General features: G+C 44.1%; 1 protein-coding gene across 1 annotated transcript in view; it reads right to left on the reverse strand.

Annotated features, from left to right (window-relative positions):
* akap6 (A kinase (PRKA) anchor protein 6) overlaps window positions 1-20,840 on the reverse strand; it is a 283,712-nt gene that overhangs the window by 1,316 nt on the left and 261,556 nt on the right. Inside the window, exons 22-24 of the mRNA XM_028566296.1 lie at window positions 17,012-20,008; window positions 11,577-12,740; window positions 3,850-3,933 (exon numbers count right to left, since the gene is read on the reverse strand). Coding sequence (XP_028422097.1) covers window positions 3,850-3,933; window positions 11,577-12,740; window positions 17,012-20,008 — 4,245 coding nt within the window. The remainder of the gene's footprint in view (window positions 1-3,849; window positions 3,934-11,576; window positions 12,741-17,011; window positions 20,009-20,840) is intronic.

Genomic DNA, 20,840 nt, shown 5'->3' on the forward strand with positions numbered 1-20,840 from the left:
AATTAAAAATGTAGTGCATTTTGCTGTTTTTCATGTTGACTCACTGGCTTTGCTTAATAGGAAACATAACTAATTTACGGTAGGTAGCCGCTAGCTAATGTTAGCTAGAAGGGTTTGTCGTGACTTTGCCTTGAACGCTACCAAGTCTTGAGTCGTGACTTGAAGTCGTAACTTACAGGCTAAAAATTGTGTCTGGAAGGCAGCATAAGACCAAATGGACGTTTGTGCCAAATTTAAAGAAATCCCCTCATAGTGTTCCTGAGATATCGCGTTCATCAACAATGTAACTATGTAAATTAAGCTATTTTCTTCTAATGACATGAATACTAAACGCGTAACGTGAATAAACTTGAATAAGTAAACTCGTCTTTGAACAGATCTGTAATATATTCTAAATGTATTCTGCTCTTGTAATATTTATTAGCCATTCAGTTCTTTTTATGATTAAATAATGACGTTCTCTTTCATTCTGTTATATTTTGCTTTATCGTGTATTGCTTTCATGATCTCTCGCTCATACAAATTGGATTAATATATTCCCAAGACATTTTACTCTATTTAAGTTGCATCCACATCCAATAAGTCAGATATACAATTAAAACTACCTGTGTTGTGTTTATTTTATTCTATTCTACGTTTCCTCCCATGTATCAGATATTCAGTCGTTTTCTATTTGTTTGTTTTATAAAAACTACAGTGAGCAGCTGTTTTAGGAAACTACTGACTTTGAAAATAAGAAGCTATAATCTCGATTCTCTTCTTTGACTACTGATGTTGTTTGTACCGGTTTTCTTCTGTAATATATTGTAATTATACAACAAGTAGATCCGACCAGGCAATCTGATTGGTCAACTTGACATTAAGAACATGCTCAAATCAGCACGACAGCACAAGCAGGGCCATTTAAGCACACCTGGCGCATCACTTAAAATATCACTCCGCCATTTCTGTGTCAACATTACAGAGTTGAATTAAAAGAAAAAAGTCTAAAAACATTTGTATTCATGTTAAGTAATTCAGGAAGCACAGTGGAACCCACAGAAGCTCTCCAACTAGTATATAAAGTGATTCATCGGATTAAACAGCTTATTTGTTACAAGGCTCTGAAGTTACCTTTCACTGGATATGTTTGGATCAGCTGTGCCGTTGCTCGGCACTATCTTGAAACTAGCTGCTAAATGTGATTTTCGTGGACGTACGGGAGCTAAATCTGTCGATGGAAACGTTATTTTTATTTCAGCAGATATCTTAGTTATAACAGGATACAGCTAGTAAAGCAGTTTGGTGTTTATATTTGCGGTAATTATTCAGTTTGGGAAATCCTAGGATCTCTACAAAGCTAACGTTAGCTTAAGTTAGCTGGATGACTAAACAGAGAGGGACTAGAAATCATTGAGCGAATTGCCCCACAATATGAATACAGTTTGATTCTAACTTTTATTTTTGTTGGTAACCTTTTGCGCAAGCATCTCGGTCCTAGCCGCATCACTGTCGTGCCAATAATGACGTTAAATCTAACCCTCTAACCCGGATTTATTTGCCGTATTTCTACTCTCACACAAATGATCTTATTCTATTTATTGGAACATTTTACTGTATTTAAGGTTTATCCACTGGGCAGTTTCTTCCCGTGTGTCAGATATTCTGTTGTTTTCTGCTCGGCCTTTCTATGAAACTTTGCAAACACGAATCAGTGATGAAACCTGAACACACACACACACACACACACACACACACACACACACACACACACACACACACACACACACACACACACACACACACACACACACAGTCTCTCTCCTGTGTGTTTTGCTGCAGACCTTCTGCTGTCTGGGTCACAGAGCACATCATGAGCCGCATTCACAATTGCTTTAATTGCACCTGTGTCTGTGTACAGTGTGTGTGTGTGTGTCTGTGTACAGTGTGTGTGTGAGAACAGGTGGGCTAGACTGGGGCACGCTATGGGGGTCAGGACCAGCTGTACACATCACCAGTATGATGTGTGTGTGTGTGTGTGTGTGTGTGTGTGTGTCTGTGTGTGTCCTTTGTCGTGGGTTTACATGAGTTGTGTGTGTGCAGAGCTTGATTTTGCACTTTCATGTGTGTATTTCTTTACTTAAGTGTGTATGCATGTTTGTCCTTTGGTGTGTGTGTGTATGTGTGTGTACAACATGTCTGTCTAACCTGCAGCTGTTGGGCTGTCAGTTTCTACCTGGACTCTCATGCCCTGCCTTCAGGGGTGTGTGTGTGTGTGTGTGTGTGTGTCTGTGAGAGAGAGAGTATGGGGGCAGTAGGTTTTGCTGAGCCCTGGAGGCGCCCATAGGGCAGCCACATCACAGACAGACAGACAGACATTTTGCACACACACACACGCACACACTCACACACGCACAAAGTCAGTGATGGCCTTTGTTCGTGTTTAGAAGCTTCCTGGTTTGATTTGAGTAAAAATAGAAAAGATGATGTTAAAACAAATTCACTGCTTGTGTGCAGCCTGGATCACACATTGTACACACACACACACACACACACACACACACACACACACACACACACACACACACACACACACACACACACACACACACACACACACAGTCAAACACAGTGTTTGAAATGATCTAATCATTCACAGGAACACTGGAGGAAAATATTCCAGTAATTTAATTTGGAATAATCATGAAAGACAGGAAACATATCTACATCAGTGTTCCTCTCTGTAGCAGAACTCCAGCAATATGAACTCGTGATTACTCCAAATGTAAAAACACTCCATCAGTGTCAAAGCTGACAATCCAAGTTGTCTCCAAAGCTTTGTGAAAGCTTTTACTCAAGATGAATAACTCCATAAAACATAAAACAAAGGAGGTGTTGATTAAATGTGACTTCATATACAAGAAGAGGTTAGCTTTGAATGCCTGATTCATCAGTTTTTATGATTAATACATTTTTATGTTACACAAAGATATTGGAATCATGACTGCTGAGTCATGTGCCTCCATCGACTACCTTAACTCTTTTATTTCAGCAGCTCACTCGCTAGCTTGAGAATCGCAGATAATTTAGCCTGAGCCTGGCAGGGCTCCTGCATACTCTTGCATGGGTCACAACAAGTATGGTGTTTGTTTGGATCTCATGTTGCAAATCGCAGCTTGCGAACCTTTGTTCTGACTTTCTGTGATTGGTTTAAAAATACATAATCTCAGAGCAGAACGCTGCCAAACCCCATTCAGTAATCACACAACTAAAAGTCTAAAAGTCTCCAGTGATTGCTAAGTGATGCGGAAAATGCTAAAACACCAGGTTTGACTTCTTTCTTGTATGTGTGTGTATTGTGACTTCTTTCTTGTGTGTGTATGTGTGTTGTGTGTTAAAGGTTGGATATTGTAATATGACATTGTAATAAGTGTTATCTTTTCCTGTTTTTTTCCTGAATGCATTACAGTAAAGTGATGTAATTTTCTGAATGTACCAGACTTACTAGCTGTTTTATTATATGCATATTCATATATACATATACACACATATATACATACATATATATATATATATATATATATATATATATATATATATATATATATATATACATATATATATATATATACACATATATATATATATATATATATATATATATATATATATATATATATATATATATATACATATATATATATATATATATATATATATATATATATATATATATATATATATATATATACATACATACATACATACACTACCAGTCAAAGTGTGTGTGTGTGTGTGTGTGTGTGTGTGTGTGTGTGTGTGTGTGTGTGTGTGTGTGTGTGTGTGTGTGTGTTTGTTAAGTTAACTTACACTGACGGTGGTCCTCGAGGCGGGCGGTTTCACTGAGGCTTGTGCTGATCTGGCGGCGTAATTGACAGCTGACTGAGTGCTCACCTGACAGGAAGAGAAGATGAAGAGAAAAAGAGAGACAGATGTAGTGAAACACAGGAACAGAAATAATAAAAAAAAAAAAAAAAAAGATTAAAAAGAGACCAAAAGAAAGACCGGAAAGCGTTGCAAAGAAGAGGCAAGATGACGAGAAAAAACAACAGAGAAATGGTTTAGTCACATAAACGCAAATACATGATACAGCTGAAAGTGAGAACACGTTTTTTCATCAGAGAGAGCGAGAGAGCAAGAGAGAGAGGTGGCGATGAATGGCGAGAGAGAGACAAACAAGGGAAGAATAAATCAAAACGGCATTATCGGGCTGAAACGTTGTTTGTCTTTGTTTTCTAATCGGCTTGTTCTTTCTTTGAGCCCAAACTGATGAAAAGTTGCAAATTAAAAGAACGAGTATCAGGCCGAAAACAATTCTCTCCCCAACTCCACCCCGCTCGCTTAATTGGTTCACGACTAATCGCTTTGTAAAGACTTGTGTAGCTATTATCCCTGCCTATACGTCCGCCAATGCTACGAAAACACACACACACACACACACACACACACACACACACACACACACACACTATAAACACAAACAGACAGACAGAAACACACATACTATAAACACACACACACACACTATAAACACAGACACACACTATAAACACAGACAGACAGACACACACTATAAACACACACACACACTATAAACACAGACAGACAGACACACACTATAAACACAGACACTATAAACACACACACACAAACTATAAACACAGACACACACACACACACACACTATAAACAAAGACACACACTATAAAAACACACACACGCACACACTATAAACACTGACACATGCACGTGCATGCACACACACGTGTGACTGCACGTGTGTTAGAAGCCTCTAGCGCCATCTTTGCAGCTTTTCTCTTTTGATTGATTCCCTTTTAATTAGTTGTTGAGCTGATGAGGAAACTAAGACACAAAAATAACACCTAAAAAATGCACAAAAAAACAATACATTATTTTTTTGGGAAAATTTGGGGTGAAAAAGTCTTAAAAATACAATAATAAAATCTTAAAAAAGATAATTTAAATTTAAAAATACAAACATTAAAAAGCATCATTATCAATATATACATTTTTTTTTTAAATAAAGTCTCTCTTAAGATATAGGTATACCTATATAGTAGGGCTGCCAATCGATTAAAAAAAATTAACTAATTAATTGCACAATTTGATGTAATTAATCGCGATTAATCGCTTTTTTAAATTGAGACTGAAGCTTATAATAATGGATATTTAAATGCTAAATCATTTAACTTTGCAAATATGAAGAAAAAAACAAACAAGGAAAGGTTCTGCTAAGTTCAGAAAGTTTAATATCTTTCAGAACAACAGCAGCAACAGTTTGGCTTATTTAGTCCTGCTGAAGGCTGCTGAAACGGCTAGAAACTGTCTGACTTGAGAGCAGATTTTTGTCACCGTCCCCGGCTGCTGTCGCCTGCTCTCGTCTACTTTACAGGCGAGGAGCAGTTCATCTCCAACGAGCCGAGAGTCCAGTTCATCTCCAACGAGCCGAGAGTTCAGTTCATCTCCAACGAGCCGAGAGTCCAGTTCATCTCCAACGAGCCGAGAGTTCAGTTCATCTCCAACGAGCCGAGAGTTCAGTTCATCTCCCGAGCGAGGTTCAGTCGGGACTCACCCAGAAATGGCGAGCGGAGTGAGGTGACGTGACTAGTCTCTCAAAATCTGACGAAAATCTTCTAAACTGACCTTTGTTGAGCTGAAATGAAGACAGATTCAGCAACTGCAAGGCCTATTTCTCGCTTAAAATGTTTTCAGAAACACATTTCAGTGAACTATTTTAGTACAATATGAGATCGTATTCTGAACGGCCGCCATGACAGTCTGGCTCTCAATATCCGGAGAAAACAAACCCATGTGACGCGTTCGTCCAATCAGCTGCCGGTTTTCATTACTTGGGCAACAATACAGAGTAGCGCCGCCTGGTGTTATGGAGACGTATTACGTTTTTTTTAGCCGCCACATGAAGTAAACAAACACAGCTGCGTTAATTTTGTTAATTTTTTTTAACAAGTTAAATATTAAAAAATTAACGCAAAAATTAACGCGTTAATTTTGACAGCCCTACTATATAGTGCTTTGAGCTTAAGGCTAACAATGCTAATGTGCTAATGTTTAGCAGGTATAATGTTTACGAAAGTGAAGCTGCACCTCAAACTTCACAACTCCACAACAAAGCAATGTTGCCTCCATGAACTAATCTACTGATCGCAGCAATCCCACTAAAATCAACTGATTTGGAGTAGAGCTCCTCTGGTAAAATGTCATTGTTACCCAGCACTTAGTCATCCAAATAGTTCACTCTGTACAGAAATGTATTGCTGTGGGATGTAATGAACACTTCAGCAACTAGTGGGCCAGAAAACTGTCCGAGTAATTATTGGGGCGGGGGTTCATCCATCTTCAGGTCAAACAGCTGAAGATGGATGAATGTGTGTTTGTGCTATGGTGCACACATTCAACACGTATTCTCACTCTCAGCGCGTCAAAAGGGGACGCTTGGTCAGGTGCCTTTGCTTGTTTGTTACTGACGCATAAAGTCTCCTTTAGCGTCAGATTTAGACGCGCTGGGTCGGGACATACGTTTAACTGACATGAGGCATGAGAACGGGACAGTTAGGTTTAGGAAAAGGTCGTGGGTGGGGTTATAAAATGTTCTGTGAAACGCAGGACAAGAACAGGACACAAACCCCGGTCTCGGAAATAGTCACGCTTAAAGCCGGGACCCACTTAGCCGATGATCGGCCGTTAGTCTGGCGAGGTCAGTGACTAGAGTCTGTTCGGTGTGTCTCGTGCCGTCATCAGTCTGGGGGCTGTCGGCATTCATTTTGGCCGACCTGACATGTTCAGTCGGAGGCGGGGCAGTCGGGACTCACCAGGAAATGACGAGCAGGATGAGGTGACTAGAGTTTCTCAAAATCTGACGAAAACCTTTTAAATAGACCTTTGTTGATCTGAAATGAAGACAGATTCAGCAACTGCATCACGGCCTGTTTCTCTCTTAAAATGTTCTCAGAAACACGTTTCGGTGAACTATTTTAGTCCAATATGAGATATCGTATTCTGAACGAGCCGCCGTGACAGTCTGGCTTTTGAATTTCCGGAGAAAACAAACCCCATGTGACGTGTTCGTCCAATCAGGTGCCGGTTTTCATTTCCTGGGCAACAATACAGATTAGCGCCGCCTGCTGCTATAGAGACGTATTACGTCTCGTCTCGTTGCCGTGTTCTGTTGCACTTTTTGGACCAACACGACTGATCATTTGGACTGGCTTTTCTGTCAACGGGCGGCCGTCTGGTTGGTAATACAGTATACAGACTGTGTGTTGTATGACTCACCCAACCCCCAACCTACCCCCCTTACGCAGATTTCAGTCTTTCACACTACTCTCTGCCGTTGTCTCTCTTAACACTACATCATCTTACAGCGCCGCTGGCGAGCTGCTGCTCTGCCCGGTGTGTCCCATACAGACGCCGAAGGGGGATTTTTGCATCGGTACCTGACGCTGAGAGACTCTGACCAAGCGCCAGCATTTGACGAGTTTGGAGTGAGAACGGCTCGACACTTTAAACCATATACCCCTGACTGCAGACCTCAATGTGGGCGGAGTTAAACGTTTAACCCCGCCCACTCTCCAACATTGTTCACAGGCAAGCTAACATTAGTTTAAGACCCTCAAAATAAAACTTGAAAATAACCGTTAACATATATAACAGCTGTTACGTCAGTTCTACTTTACTTGTGCTCATTTAAAATACAATCACTCAACACTTGTCTTTATTGTTTTTACTGTAAAGTCTTAATGTAGCTGTAGCCTGCTTTTCCCATTAAATTTGACTTAACGTTATTTTAGACTGAATCTAGCTGTCAGCTAGCGGTTAGCTGAATTAGCTGTTAGCTAAACTAACTAAAACGTTTTGGCCATCTATGATTGTTTCATTGCTAACGTTAGCTCAAAACGGCATTAGCATCTAGTAGGCTACTTGATTGCTAACGTTAGCTCAAAACGCCGTTAGCATCTAGTAGGCTACTTGATTGCTAACGTTTGCTCAAAACGCCGTTAGCATCTAGTAGGCTACTTGATTGCTAACTTTTGCTCAAAACGCCGTTAACATCTAGTAGGCTACTTGATTGCTAATGTTAGCTCAAAACGCCGTTAGCATGTAGGAGGCTACTTGATTGCTAACGTTAGCTCAAAACGCCGTTAGCATCTTAGCTAGCAGTCATTTCAAAACGTTTTAGCTAGCTAGTGCCCTAAATATAGGGCACTAGATTTAGCTATCTATGATTGTTTGATTGCTAACGTTAGCTCAAAACCATAGACAGTATACTGGAGGCTACTTGTCGCAAAGTGACGCCTGCGCAATTCACATCTGCACTCGACTCACATCGGGCAGTGACCTTATATACTGTCTATGATAGTGACAGCGGGGTTAAACGTTTAACTCCGCCCACATTGAGGTCCGCGGGTCTGCAGTCAGGGGCTTCTCCTTTAAACAGCGCAAAGAACCCGTGACCTACATTAACACGCACCGTGTGAAAAACAACAACAGGCTGCTCGGCGCCGATCAGACGTTAAAACAACCGCCGTCAGCGGAGCCGTGGTCCTCTTTGTGAAAATTTGATAAACAGAGGAGGCAGCAAGGTTGCAGGGATGGTAAAAAAACAGAAACTGAATACCAAACTAATTTGCATAAGGAAATAGAAAACTTAAAAAAAGAGCACAAACACGCTAATTCAGCGGTGAAATGAATTGAACGATCACTGCGGGACGAGGAAAAAGCTCTCCGCTGATGAATCCTAATGAAATCTGACTGATAGTAATTATGCTGATGTTGTTCCGTGGACCTTAACCTTTTAACTCAAAAACTGAGAAGTCGGCAAATCCCCCGTTCCATTAACACCTGAGGGAGGAGAGAGGAAGGGAAGGATCTTGGGAGGGAGGTGAAAGAATCAGAGGAGTGGGTACATGGAAGAATAAAGTGGAAAAGTGAAAAGAGAGAGAGAGAGAGGATAGATGCATGCAGGAGGAGAGGAAGATAAGAGGATGGGAGGATGAGAACATTAGAGGGAAGACAGGAAAGAGAGAGGAAGGAAAATCTGGAAACCATTTGACCAATATATTAAAAAAAAAAAAAAAAAAAAAAAAGGAGACATAGGGGAGCTTCTACGGAGGGATAATGTGGGACAGGAGACCTACATTTACACCCCAGAAGTGGAAAGGACTGAGACAAGTCTGGGAGGGAGACAGCAGCAGAGATGGGGACTCAAGTGTGACACTCGTCACACACTCGTCACGTTCAGACTGCAGGCAAAAGTGGCCCAAATCTGATTTTTTGGGGGTCAAGTGACCAGGTCAGACTTCTTCAGTAGTAGTGTGAACACTCAAATCTTGCCCAGATTTTTTTTCAAATCAGATTTAGACCACTTCCATATGTGGTCCTGAATCAGACCCAGGTGTGATTTTTTTCAATGCGGCTGCAGTGTGAACAACCGAGGCAGATTAGATGCGATTTTTACGTCAATCCACATCGACATTTGTCACAATCCCGCGCCGGCGGGAGTCTTGAGGAGAGGCGCTGACAGAGATAATCACAAGTTGCCCTCGACATCCGAAAGTTTGGAATAAAGTGCGTCTCTGCGAAGCTATCCAAGAGCCTGGGACTGTCCCATGTTTCTCCCTAAAAGGAAGTTTTTCCTCACCACTAAATGCTTGCTCTTGGGGGAATTAGTGGAATTGTCGGGTCTTTGTAAATTACAGTGTGGTCTAGACCTACTCTATCTGTAAAGTGTCCTGAGTTAACTCTTGTTATGATTTGATACTATAAATAAAATTGAATTGAATTCACAACGCACCGCTGCTGGCTTCGTCTCTGCATCCACACAGACCTCTGTAGTGAATTTGCAGCCATAACCTCGCAAAAGGCCAAAATAGCCATTTTGTCTCTCTTTCTCTTCATTCTTCTCCTCCTCAGCACCTGCTCGTTAACGTAACGGCTGCCATTACACAAACATTTTGAATTAAAAGCGAAAATGCTTACCTCCTCCATGAGCTCCCTAACTTTAGTGCAACAGTGTGCTGTGTCTGATGTCACTGTTATTGGTCTTTTGCGCATGCGGGTCAGTTCGAAACCGCAAACAGTTCACACTGGAATCTGATATAGGCCACATTTTAAAAGGTAACATGAACAGCCAAATAAAAAATCTGATCTGAGCAAAAAATCAGAATTAAGCATTAAGACTTGCGGTGTGAACGCAGCCTTTGTGACTCCAGACTTGACTTGGGACTCGTCCTCAAAAGGACTTGAGACTCGACTCAGACTCTAGATGTGGAACTCGTGAACAATCTGGGTGCTTGTGTTTTCCTTCAAATTTGACCCATTTTTTAAAAGTTTTTTATATCAAAAATATAGGTTTCTTTCCACCAAAAATAACATAAATGCATACATGTACATTATATGGATTCAATGTTGTTCGCAGGTAAAATTAATGATTACTTTCATTGATTTAAGGTGTTTTAGTCAATTTTAAATGGTTTCTAAACAGTATCCTACTAAACATCCTATGATCTTAACTATTGGTCCAAACAATTCATAATTTATGCCTTTTTGTAACTCAAAAATTAGGTATAATGTCATAAATTAAGTTTATTGACCATGAATGTAAAAAAAATTGTTTGGGAAAAGTGACAAAATACGTGGGGGAGCGCCAAATAAAGTTAATTTTTAATATGGACCCAGAAGGACAAGTTCATGGGTTAATAACTGTAATATTGAAAATTCAATAAAAACATTGTCCAAAAAAGAGAGCGGAGGGAGGAAAAAGAGGAAGGGAGGAGACATAATATGTTGAGAAGGTGATGAAAAAAGGGGAAGCGGCGATGAGAAAGGAATGAACAAAAAGGAATAGAAGGGTGGAGAAAGACGATGAAGAGAAGGAAGGTAAAAGACGGAGAGGGGAAGAAGGCAGGAACTGGAGATGAGAGGAGTGTTGGATGTGAGGAGAAATAAGGTTGGAGTAGGGGAAGAGGGGGAAAGAAGATCAGAAAAAAAGATGCAGGAGGAGAGGACGATAAGAGGATGGGAAACGAATGAATGATGAAAGACAGGAAAGAGAGGGGGTGGAGGAAAGCACATTTTGAGGAAGAAAAGAAGAAGAGGAAATAAAGGAAGGGGGCAGACATAAGATGTTGAAGAGGGGATGGAAAAAAAAGGGGGAAGAGGATGATTATATATATAAGTATTGGAGAGTAGAGGAGTGTAGGACGTAAAGAAGGACACAAACAGAAAGGTGAAGATGAGGAAATGAGACAAAAAAAAAGGGTGGAGAGAAGAAGAGAGGAGAGGGGGAGAAAGAGGGGGTTACACATATCAGCGCCTCTCATGTCCGTCCGACCTCAGAAATGGAAATGAGAGAAACGCACAGTGGCCTCATTACATCCAGACCCAGCGAAGGGGTTCGGCTCGGACTAAAGCCTGGAATAGAGAGGTGACCAGCAGTATCGCGGCCCTGTATAATGTCTGAGATAGGCAGTATCAGGCTGAATACGTGAGACACTCACCTGCTTCTCCGCCGCCGTCTTTGCTTCCCGCTGCGAGCCGCTCCGCCCTCTCCTCCCCTTCTCCTCCCGCTTCGCCCTCTGACTCTCCACCTCTCCTCTCCTCTCCCCCTCCTCCCTATCTGCCTCTCTCATCGGCGAGCAGTTAATTTTGGGATTAATACGCGTGGCGGCGGCGGCGGCTGGCTCTTTTGAGGGATTTGTAGCGGAGCCGCAGACACTTATCTTGGTCATTACGGTGCCCATATTGGATTCAAGCGTTTTAGTATCTGCCAAACATTCGTCTGCGGAGGAGTCTATCGGGGCGACACGCGCCGGGGGATTAAGATAAGGAGGCCCCTCATTACGACTCCTCTCCTCCAGCCGCGGGCAGACACTCGCAGCGGCCGCCACTTCGCCTCCAGCGACATCACAGAGGAGGTACGGGTCGCTCACCCCCTCTTCTTCGGCGCCAGAGGACACGGAAGGAAGAGGAGGAGAAGAGGGAGGGTTGCAAGGCTCTAGGAAAGGAGACAGGGTGCTGTGTGTTCCCTCTGTGGGAATGGATCCTTGGAAATACATCCTGTGATCCTGGCCTAACGCAAACTCCTCGCAGTGAGACACGTGGCTCAGACTATCGCCTGGATCGGAAGCACCGTTCGGTTTTGAGTAAGCTTCACAGCCAGGGTCCAGGGAAGGCGAACACTCTGAGTTTTCCTTCATCGGAACGCGCCGTGGCTTCTTGGTGAGCGCCATGCTGTAGCAGAGAGGCGGGCCCAGGTAGACCTCCTCCGTGCACGCTGCAAACAGGATCACCTCATCCCGGATGTCCGGGCTCGGGGGCAGGGATAGAGAGGGGCTAGCGGGCTCTTCGGCGCGGCTACCGCTCGGAGACTTCAAATCCAGAGCGCGGAAGTTGTTCTTGGACTCGAGGTCGGGGGAGGAGCGTCTGGAAGAGTTTGATAGTCGCAGCTTGGTGCTCGTGAACAGCTCGGGGCTCGGGCTCGGGCTGTGGAGGCCCTGAGTCGGAGATACGTAGGACGGGATGGTGTAGGGCACCGGCGTGGAGGACTTTTCCTCGAAGCACTGGCTGACCTCGCCACAGTCGCTGTCATGGGACGAGAGAGACAGGTAGGCGTAGAAGTCTCCCTTACGGAGGTGGAGAGGCCGGTGGGAGTGTTCGAGCACCTGCAGGAGGAAGGAGAAAGCTCGTAAAGTTGTTGAGTTGGAGTTTCTTGAGGGTCTGAGGGCAGAGGGGTTCTACGTGTTACAGATTGTAAAAACCCTCCGAGACAAATCTGTGAGTCTGAGCTCCATAAATAAAACTGACTTTCACCTGACTTGGTTTGTTGGTTAATCTGGTTGTTGACAAAAAAAAAAATGAAATTAATGAAACCCCCTGGAACAACTCAATACAGAACCACCAAGGGAATAAGATATGATAACTTCGAGTATGACTTCTGTGTTAATTTTCAATTTTATTTCATTTTTGTTTCATGCGATTCAGAGTCATTTGTTTTGTTATGTGTTAAGTTATGATAACTTTAAGTTTACGTTAAGCCCATTGCACATACTATATTTTATTGGCACATTCTGCACTCAATCCATTCAGCCTCTTTTTTTCTTATGTTAAACAGCTATTTTGTATGTACACGGAACTAAATTATGAACGCAACATTTGTTTTTGTTTTTGCCCCCGTTTTTCATGAGCTGAAATCAAAGATCTAAGACTTTTTCTATGTACACAAAAAGCTTATTTCTCAAATATTGTTCACAAATCGGTCTAAATCTGTGTCAGTGAGCACTTCTCCTTTACAGAGATAATCCATCCACCTCACAGGTGTGGCATATCAAGATGCTGATTAGACAGCATGGTTATTGCACAGGTGTGCCTTAGGCTGGACACAATGAAGGCCACTCTAAAATGTGCAGTTTTATTGTGTGTGTGTGTGTGTGTGTGTGTGTGTGTGTGTGTGTGTGTGTGTGTGTGTGTGTGTGTGTGTGTGTGTGTGTGTGTGTGTGTGTGTGGTCCGAAAACAGTATCTGGGGTTATGGTTAGGGTTTATTCCCCTCTCTCTCTTTCGACCTGACTGCAGTTCGTCGTAGTAACCGACTTGAGTCGGCAAATGCCCCCCGGACCCCACCAATACAGTAAAACTGTACATTTTAGAGTGGCCTTTTATTGTGTCCAGCCTAAGGCACACCTGTGCAATAATCCTGCTGTCTAATCAGCATCTTGATATGCCACACCTGTGAGGCGGATGGATAATCTCTGTAAAGGAGAAGTGCTCACTGACACAGATTTAGACCAATTTGTTAACAATATTTGTGTACATAGAAAAAGTCTTAGATCTTTGAGATCAGCTCATGAAAAATGGGGGCGTTTATAATTTTGTACAGTATATTTGTTTCAGAATTTATTGTTTATTTCATAATAATGTTCAATATTTCATTTTTTTTAATCTATGCATCAACCACCAAGGCAAATCCCTGTACGTGTTACTCAACTTTGGCAATAAATGCTTTTCTGATTCTGATTTATGAAGTATAACTTCTGTGTTACTTCTCAATTTTATGCATTTTTTGTGTCATTTGTTGTATTTTATTATTTTAAAAGTGATACATATGTCTGTGTCCTCTGTTAAAACATGTGGTTTTTATATTTTTGGTTATGTACATTTATATATTTGAGTGAAATGTGGGTGATATTTTAACACAATCCTCAAACCATCCAAGAAACCATCAACCGAGTGATCATTTGCATACCAAAAAACGTATTTATAGTTGTACTAGAGGAGTTTTCAAAGTTTTCTGCCTGATTTGTTTTTCTTTTTCAGAAATCAAACAAAGACTGAAAACTGATTAGCGTTTAGATTACTTCACTTGCAAAAAATACTGAAGAAATTATAGTCATTACAAAAAAAGTTATGATCTGTGATGCGATTTATTGAATTACTCCAACTCAGTGAACAAATTAACTGAGATAACTTTTGATACTTTTGAGATTCTTTTGCCCTCAAAATGTACAGAATACATGTGAGGTCAAACAGGAATTAACCATTTGGACTCTGAATAGAAAGGGTCTGCATTTTTGCTTATTGTTATCTAATTTCTTGGATCTTTTAATGTCCCATGGCATGAAAATGTCACTTTATGAGGTTTTTTAACGTTAATATGAGTTCCCCCAGCCTGCCTATGGTCCCCCAGTGGCTAGAAATGGTGATAGGTGTAAACCGAGTCCTGGGTATCCTGCTCTGCCTTTGAGAAAATGAAAGCTCAGATGGGCCAATCAGGAATCTTCTCCTTATGAGGTCATAAGGAGCAAGGTTACCTCCCCTTTCTCTGCTTTGCCCGCTGCCCACAGCTACCCAGAGAATTTGGCCCGCCCATGAGGACACAGAGCTAAAACCGTGCCCCCAAATTGATCCCAAATAAATGGGAAATAAAGAGACTTCAGATACAGTATTAGGGGATCACTAAGGCCTATATAAAAGAGACTTCAGATACAGTATTAGGGGACCACTAACGTCTATATAAAAGAGACTTCAGATACAGTATTAGGGGACCACTAAGGTCTATATAAAAGAGACTTCAGATACAGTATTAGGGGACCACTAAGGCCTATATAAAAGAGACTTCAGATACAGTATTAGGGGACCACTAAGGTCTATATAAAAGAGACTTCAGATACAGTATTAGGGGACCACTAAGGCCTATATAAAAGAGACTTCAGATACAGTATTAGGGGACCACTAAGGTCTATATAAAAGAGACTTCAGATACAGTATTAGGGGACCACTAAGGCCTATATAAAAGCATACAAAAAGCAGCATGTCATAGGAACTTTGAATGCTTCATATCCCTAAAATCAGTACAACCCAAGCTACAAGGTTATGTAAGACAATAAAGCATAATCACTCATAAAGGTATTGAAATTGTGTAATGAATAACAATAAATACAAAAATCGTAAGTTTTTCATCAAATTTGACTAAATAAACACACAAAAAATGTCGATCCAAAAGATTTATAATTGTAGAAACATAAACAAAATATTTCTTAACGCTCCAGAAGTTACTTATAACTCTGTATATTTGGAGTTTTTGACGTATGCTCATTTTGATGAGCAGAATGTAAAGGTGTTTTCATAGTTTCATCTGCAGTAGAAACGGTGTCACGAGGTTTTGCACCAGACGTCACGTAACTTGATGACGTCGCCGCGAGAGTACAGCGTTTACGACGCAAAAAACAGAAGCCTCAGCCTTCTGCTGCAAGAAGAATGAACGGTCTAGCTGTCAACTACTTGCAACGTGCCGGTCTGCAGTGTTCTGAAACCTGCCAGTTCACACCAATGAGACAAGGGACCGTATTTTAACGATGTCAACGCACGGTGTGAAGCGCCTGGCGCACGTGTGTTTAGGGCGTGTCCAAATCCACTTTTGCTAGTTTGACGGCAGAAAAAAGGGTCTGTGTGCCGGGCGCATGGTATTAAAGGGTTGTCCTTAGTGTCTTCATAAATCAGGGGTGTGTTTTGGGTGTAACATGCAATCAACCAATCAGAGATCAGCTCCCATTCCCTTTAAAAGCCAGGCGTGTTTGGACCTTGGAGCATTGCTGTTATGATGGAGGATTTGCACATTGTCATATTTTTTTGGTGTGCTGCTGTGCGTCCCTGTGTGTGTAACAAGCATAGTGTGCGCACGCTGTATACGAGCCTAGGAGCATTTTACTAATACTCTGTTAAAATAACAATGAAATGCTGCGTTATTGACTTTAGACCAGGTTTTAGTTGGTCAATGGCGCAATCACTTCCTGCTGCCTCAAGATAGCAATACGCCCAGAATGCACCTGAACACACCTCCCTGTAAGACCAGCACGCCCAGAATGCACCTGAACACACCTCCCTGTAAGACCAGCACGCCCAGAATGCACCTGAACACACCTCCCTGTGAGACCAGCACGCCCAGAATGCACCTGAACACACCTCCCTGTAAGACCAGCACGGCCATGGGACACAGATGGGCGCAGGTGCATTTGTTATTTAAACAACGTGGGCGCTGGACGGGAAATTGACAACTGGGTCGGGCTTTGCACTGCGCCGGGTGCAAGATAGGGCCCTTGACGTGACAGTGTATCATCTCCATAGCAACGACTCTTTGTACTTCCGTTCTAACTTCCAGGCTTTTTTTGTAGCGGGATTTATCATTTGTTGCGTCTAAATATGAATGTGGATAACATTAGTGATAGTGAGATGCTTGCTACAGTTACATTTCTAGTGATGAATCGGCAGAAATTGAATTTATTTATTAACAACATCTGTAATCATATTAAACTGTTTAATTAGGGTTTCTGCATTTGCAATATATGTATTTGTGGTTTTGTTGTAATGAAATCCATAACAGGCTGATTGTTTTATGATATTTTCTCAGTTGGATTTCTGTATTCATTATTAATTCTGTACCTTGTCTCTGATCTGTGCTAGCGATGCAAGACCTTGGTCTGGGATGGACCCGCTGCTGTCGGGCTGGTTTGGTTCTTCGGGCTGATTCTCTTTGCTCTTCAGAGCCAGGGACGTCATATCAATAATCTCCATCACAAAATCGTGCACGTTCTCTTTGGCGCCCTCACCTACGCTGCATGGATGGAGGGAGGAGGGGGAGGGAAGGTGGCTGCAGCAGGAGGAGTGAGAATTGTGCCGTTTTCTGGGCGGCAGGGACGACTCTTTGTCTCGGACTTCCCTCCTCGTCTCCTCCGTCACAAAAGACGAGAATTTGAACTTTTCCTGACTGGTGATGGCCTTCCGTCCCCCGGCTGCCGGCCTGCCGTCGGGCAAGGCGTTGTGGGAGCCGCAGTCCTCGACGGGCGAGAGGGACGGAGGCGAGGGGAAGGAGGAGCTGTGGCAGGGCAGCTCCCCTCTCAGCTGTCCCACTAAAGAGGAGGCCTGTTTGGACAGGAAGGGGAGGAGCTCGCAAGACGGAGACGGAGAAAGCAGCTTTGATTCTGTTTTCACGATCAAGTCACCGTCATCCTGAACAGACTCTGCCGTTTTGGCGAACGCGTAGGACTCCCTCAGCGACTCTCCTTTCTTGGTGAACACGCTCGATTCCTCCCGGAGGAGTTCATCGTCCTCGTCTTCCCCTTTCGCGCAGCTCTGGTCCACGTTTCCGTTCTCCACGTCGTCCACAAACTGGCTGATGTAGCTTCTCGTCGCGTTCCTCCGGTTCTCCTCCTCTTCTTCCCGTTCTCTCCTGTCTCTTTTTGTCCTGTTGTTGCCCCCGATGGCGTTGGTTTCCATTGATTTGGAGCGCTTTTGGAAGCGGTGCGGCTCCGTGTTCTGAGAGGCGGAGGACAGGATGGTCCCGCACTGCAGCTCGTCCCGGAGACCGGCTTCTGTTTTAGAGGAAGACAAACTTCGAGGCGATCGGATCCAAGTCTGCAGCTCCCTCTTCATGTACTCCAGCCCCAGGACGTAAGAGCCCTCCATCTCCTCTTCGTCTTCGTCGTTGCCAGTGGAGGCGCCGCTCAACCTCTCGTCCTCTTCGTCCCGAACGCCGAGCTCCTCCTCGGTGAGCGTGAGCGTGGAGGAAGACAGAAGGTCGCTGTCGTCCTCGTCTTCGTCCGTGCACGCCGACTTGCAGGAGACGTTCACTACCAGGCTCAAACTCGCCGCGTCCGCCTCATCCATCCCTTGCCCTCCTCTGCCGTTTCCGTGGCAATGTTTCCTGTAAGAACACGAGTTGGCGTTGGACGCTGCTGCCACGGCGGGATCCAGGAAGAGGTGGCGGTGATTTCTGAGCACGGCGAAGTCTTCGGACCCCACGGACGAGTCCTCGGCGCTACTCAGCTCGGTTAGCGATGTCGTCGCTGAACTCTCGTTGATCAGGGATGGCGGGCCTTTTCGTGAAGACCCCGAAATCCCGGAAAGCGGCGTGTGTTGACCGCCGAGAGACGGCGAGGCAGGCAGTCTGCTGCGCTGCGGGGAGATGCTCCGAAGTGTCATGTCTGAAAAGCTGCGGGTCATCTTCGCCGCCAAAGGACTCTGGATGTTCTCCAGGCGTTTCAGGAGATCCAGAGTTCTTCGGCTCAGCTCCCCAGGGGGCGCTTCTCCTTGCACGCTTTCATTCTTCTTCTCTTTTCCTGCTTTCCCTCCCTCCATCTCTCTGCCCTGCCCAATCAGGTCCAGATCCCCGAGGCTGGCCAGGCTGCCTGAGGCCTCTTCGGCGCTCCGACACGGGACCAGACAGCTCTCCAGAGAGGAGCTACGGTGCAGCTGGTCTTTGGAGGGAAATAACTCCACACCCAGAGCCAGAAGGGACTCCAGAGACGAGCCCTGGGATAATACCGGACTGGACACCCGGCGGCTGAGAGCTGGAGGGGTCTCCAAACCGTTCAACTGGTTGATTTTAAACTCTGTGAAGTCGCCGCCGGACATAAAGGGCTCGGAGGAGTCTACACCGAGTCCTCCCGCTTCAAAGTCAGAGTCGGAGTCAGCGGGAGTCAGGATTCCACGCCCGTTGATTAGGATCTCAACCGCCTCCCCTCCTCCCCTCCTGTGCCTCCTCCTTTTCTCCTCATCTATGTTTTTTCTGATTTCATCCCTCCTCCATGCTTTCTCCTTCATACTCTCCTCCTCCTTGGTTCTTTGGTTGGTAACTTTGTCTTTGTGCAGGGCCAAATGACTCCCGTCTACAGTTTTAAACTTCCACTGCTTCTTTCCCTCCTCCTCCTCCTCCTCTCCTCCCTGATCCTCTACTTCTTCCTGGATTTCAGAGTTGGTTGTCGTCGTCTCCGTTTCTCCTGTATCACTGACGATCCCGCTCTCGCTCTCAGACCGCAGGCTGATCGCCGACTGGCCGCTTCCTCTGCCGCTCTCCCTCTCGCTCTCCCCGAGGATTCTGTCTCCTCCTCGGCCGTTTGACATCAAACCTCCCAGGAGGTCCGGGAGGGATTCGATAGAAGAGAACGAGGAGTCTTTACTCAGGCTCTTCAGCAGGAGATGCGGTTTCCGTTTTCCTGATTTGGTTTTGTGCAGCGAGGAGGAAGTGTGAGGAAACTGAGGCTGTCTGTATAATTCCACACTATGCAGGCTGTACACCTGGTAGATGTTATTGTTGTTCAGGGGAAGAGTTTGGGACATCACATTGGGCTGAACCTCTGAGGCGGATCCATCCCTCACATGGGACAACATCTCAGGCCTCTGACTGGCTGGGACACTGATTCCAATCCCATCGGGTTGATTCCCATTGGACAGAAAGCTGTCCGAAGGCAGATTTGGTTCTAAGGGGAGGCTGTGCATGAGGTCGAGTTCTGGTTCTTCTTGTGGCTCTACTTCTGCCATTGTCATATCCGTTTCATCCCATTCCCAGGACTCGTCTGGCGGTGGAGCCACTGGACCAGCTGGGACCAGGCTGATCTGGTGGAGGTCGACTAGACACGGTTCCAGAGCGCTGCCAAGAACCTGCAGACAAAAAGAAAGAAAGAAAGAAATAAGACATGTGGGAAGAGAGAGAAAAGGAGCACTTCTTTTTGGTGGTGGTTGAAAAAAGTCTAACATGGTGCTCTTTGGTGCAATGGTTATCCAACAGCATCAGAACAACAATGAAAACCAAGGCACTCTTGTTGAAGAAAAGTTTAAAAAGCCTTTATTGATGTTGCTAATGCATAGCAAAAAGTAAAACATACACAACACGCGATGCGGCACACAGGCCTTCTTCAGTGCCCATATTATGCTTTTTGGCGTTTCCTTTATAGTGTAATATATCTTTTGTGCATGTTATAGGTTTACAAAGTGAAAAAGCCCAAAGTCCCACCCCAAAGGGACTTACCATCTCCAACAGAAAACACTGTTCACAAACTAATCCAAACAGCTCTATTGTAGTCCAGCCTTTACTTCAGAGACAGACGTGGTCACTTTGTAGCACACGTTATAATGCTCGCCTAGCTGCTAGCATGGCACGCCCTCATACTCTGCTTCTGACTGGCTAGTAGTCCTTACCTAGGTACTGTTAGGGCACGCCCTCATACTCTGCTTCTGACTGGCTAGTAGTCCTTACCTAGGTACTGTCAGGGCACGCCCTCATACTCTGCTTCTGACTGGCTAGTAGTCCTTACCTAGGTACTGTCAGGACACGCCCTCATATTCTGCTTCTGACTGGCTAGTAGTCCTTACCTAGGTACTGTCAGGGCACGCCCTCATACTCTGCTTCTGACTGGCTAGTACTCCTTACCTAGGTACTGTAAGGACACGCCCTCATACTCTGCTTCTGACTGGCTAGTAGTCCTTACCTAGG

The sequence above is a fragment of the Perca flavescens genome, chromosome 20 (assembly GCF_004354835.1).
Source record: "Perca flavescens isolate YP-PL-M2 chromosome 20, PFLA_1.0, whole genome shotgun sequence".
NCBI lineage: Eukaryota > Metazoa > Chordata > Actinopteri > Perciformes > Percidae > Perca > Perca flavescens.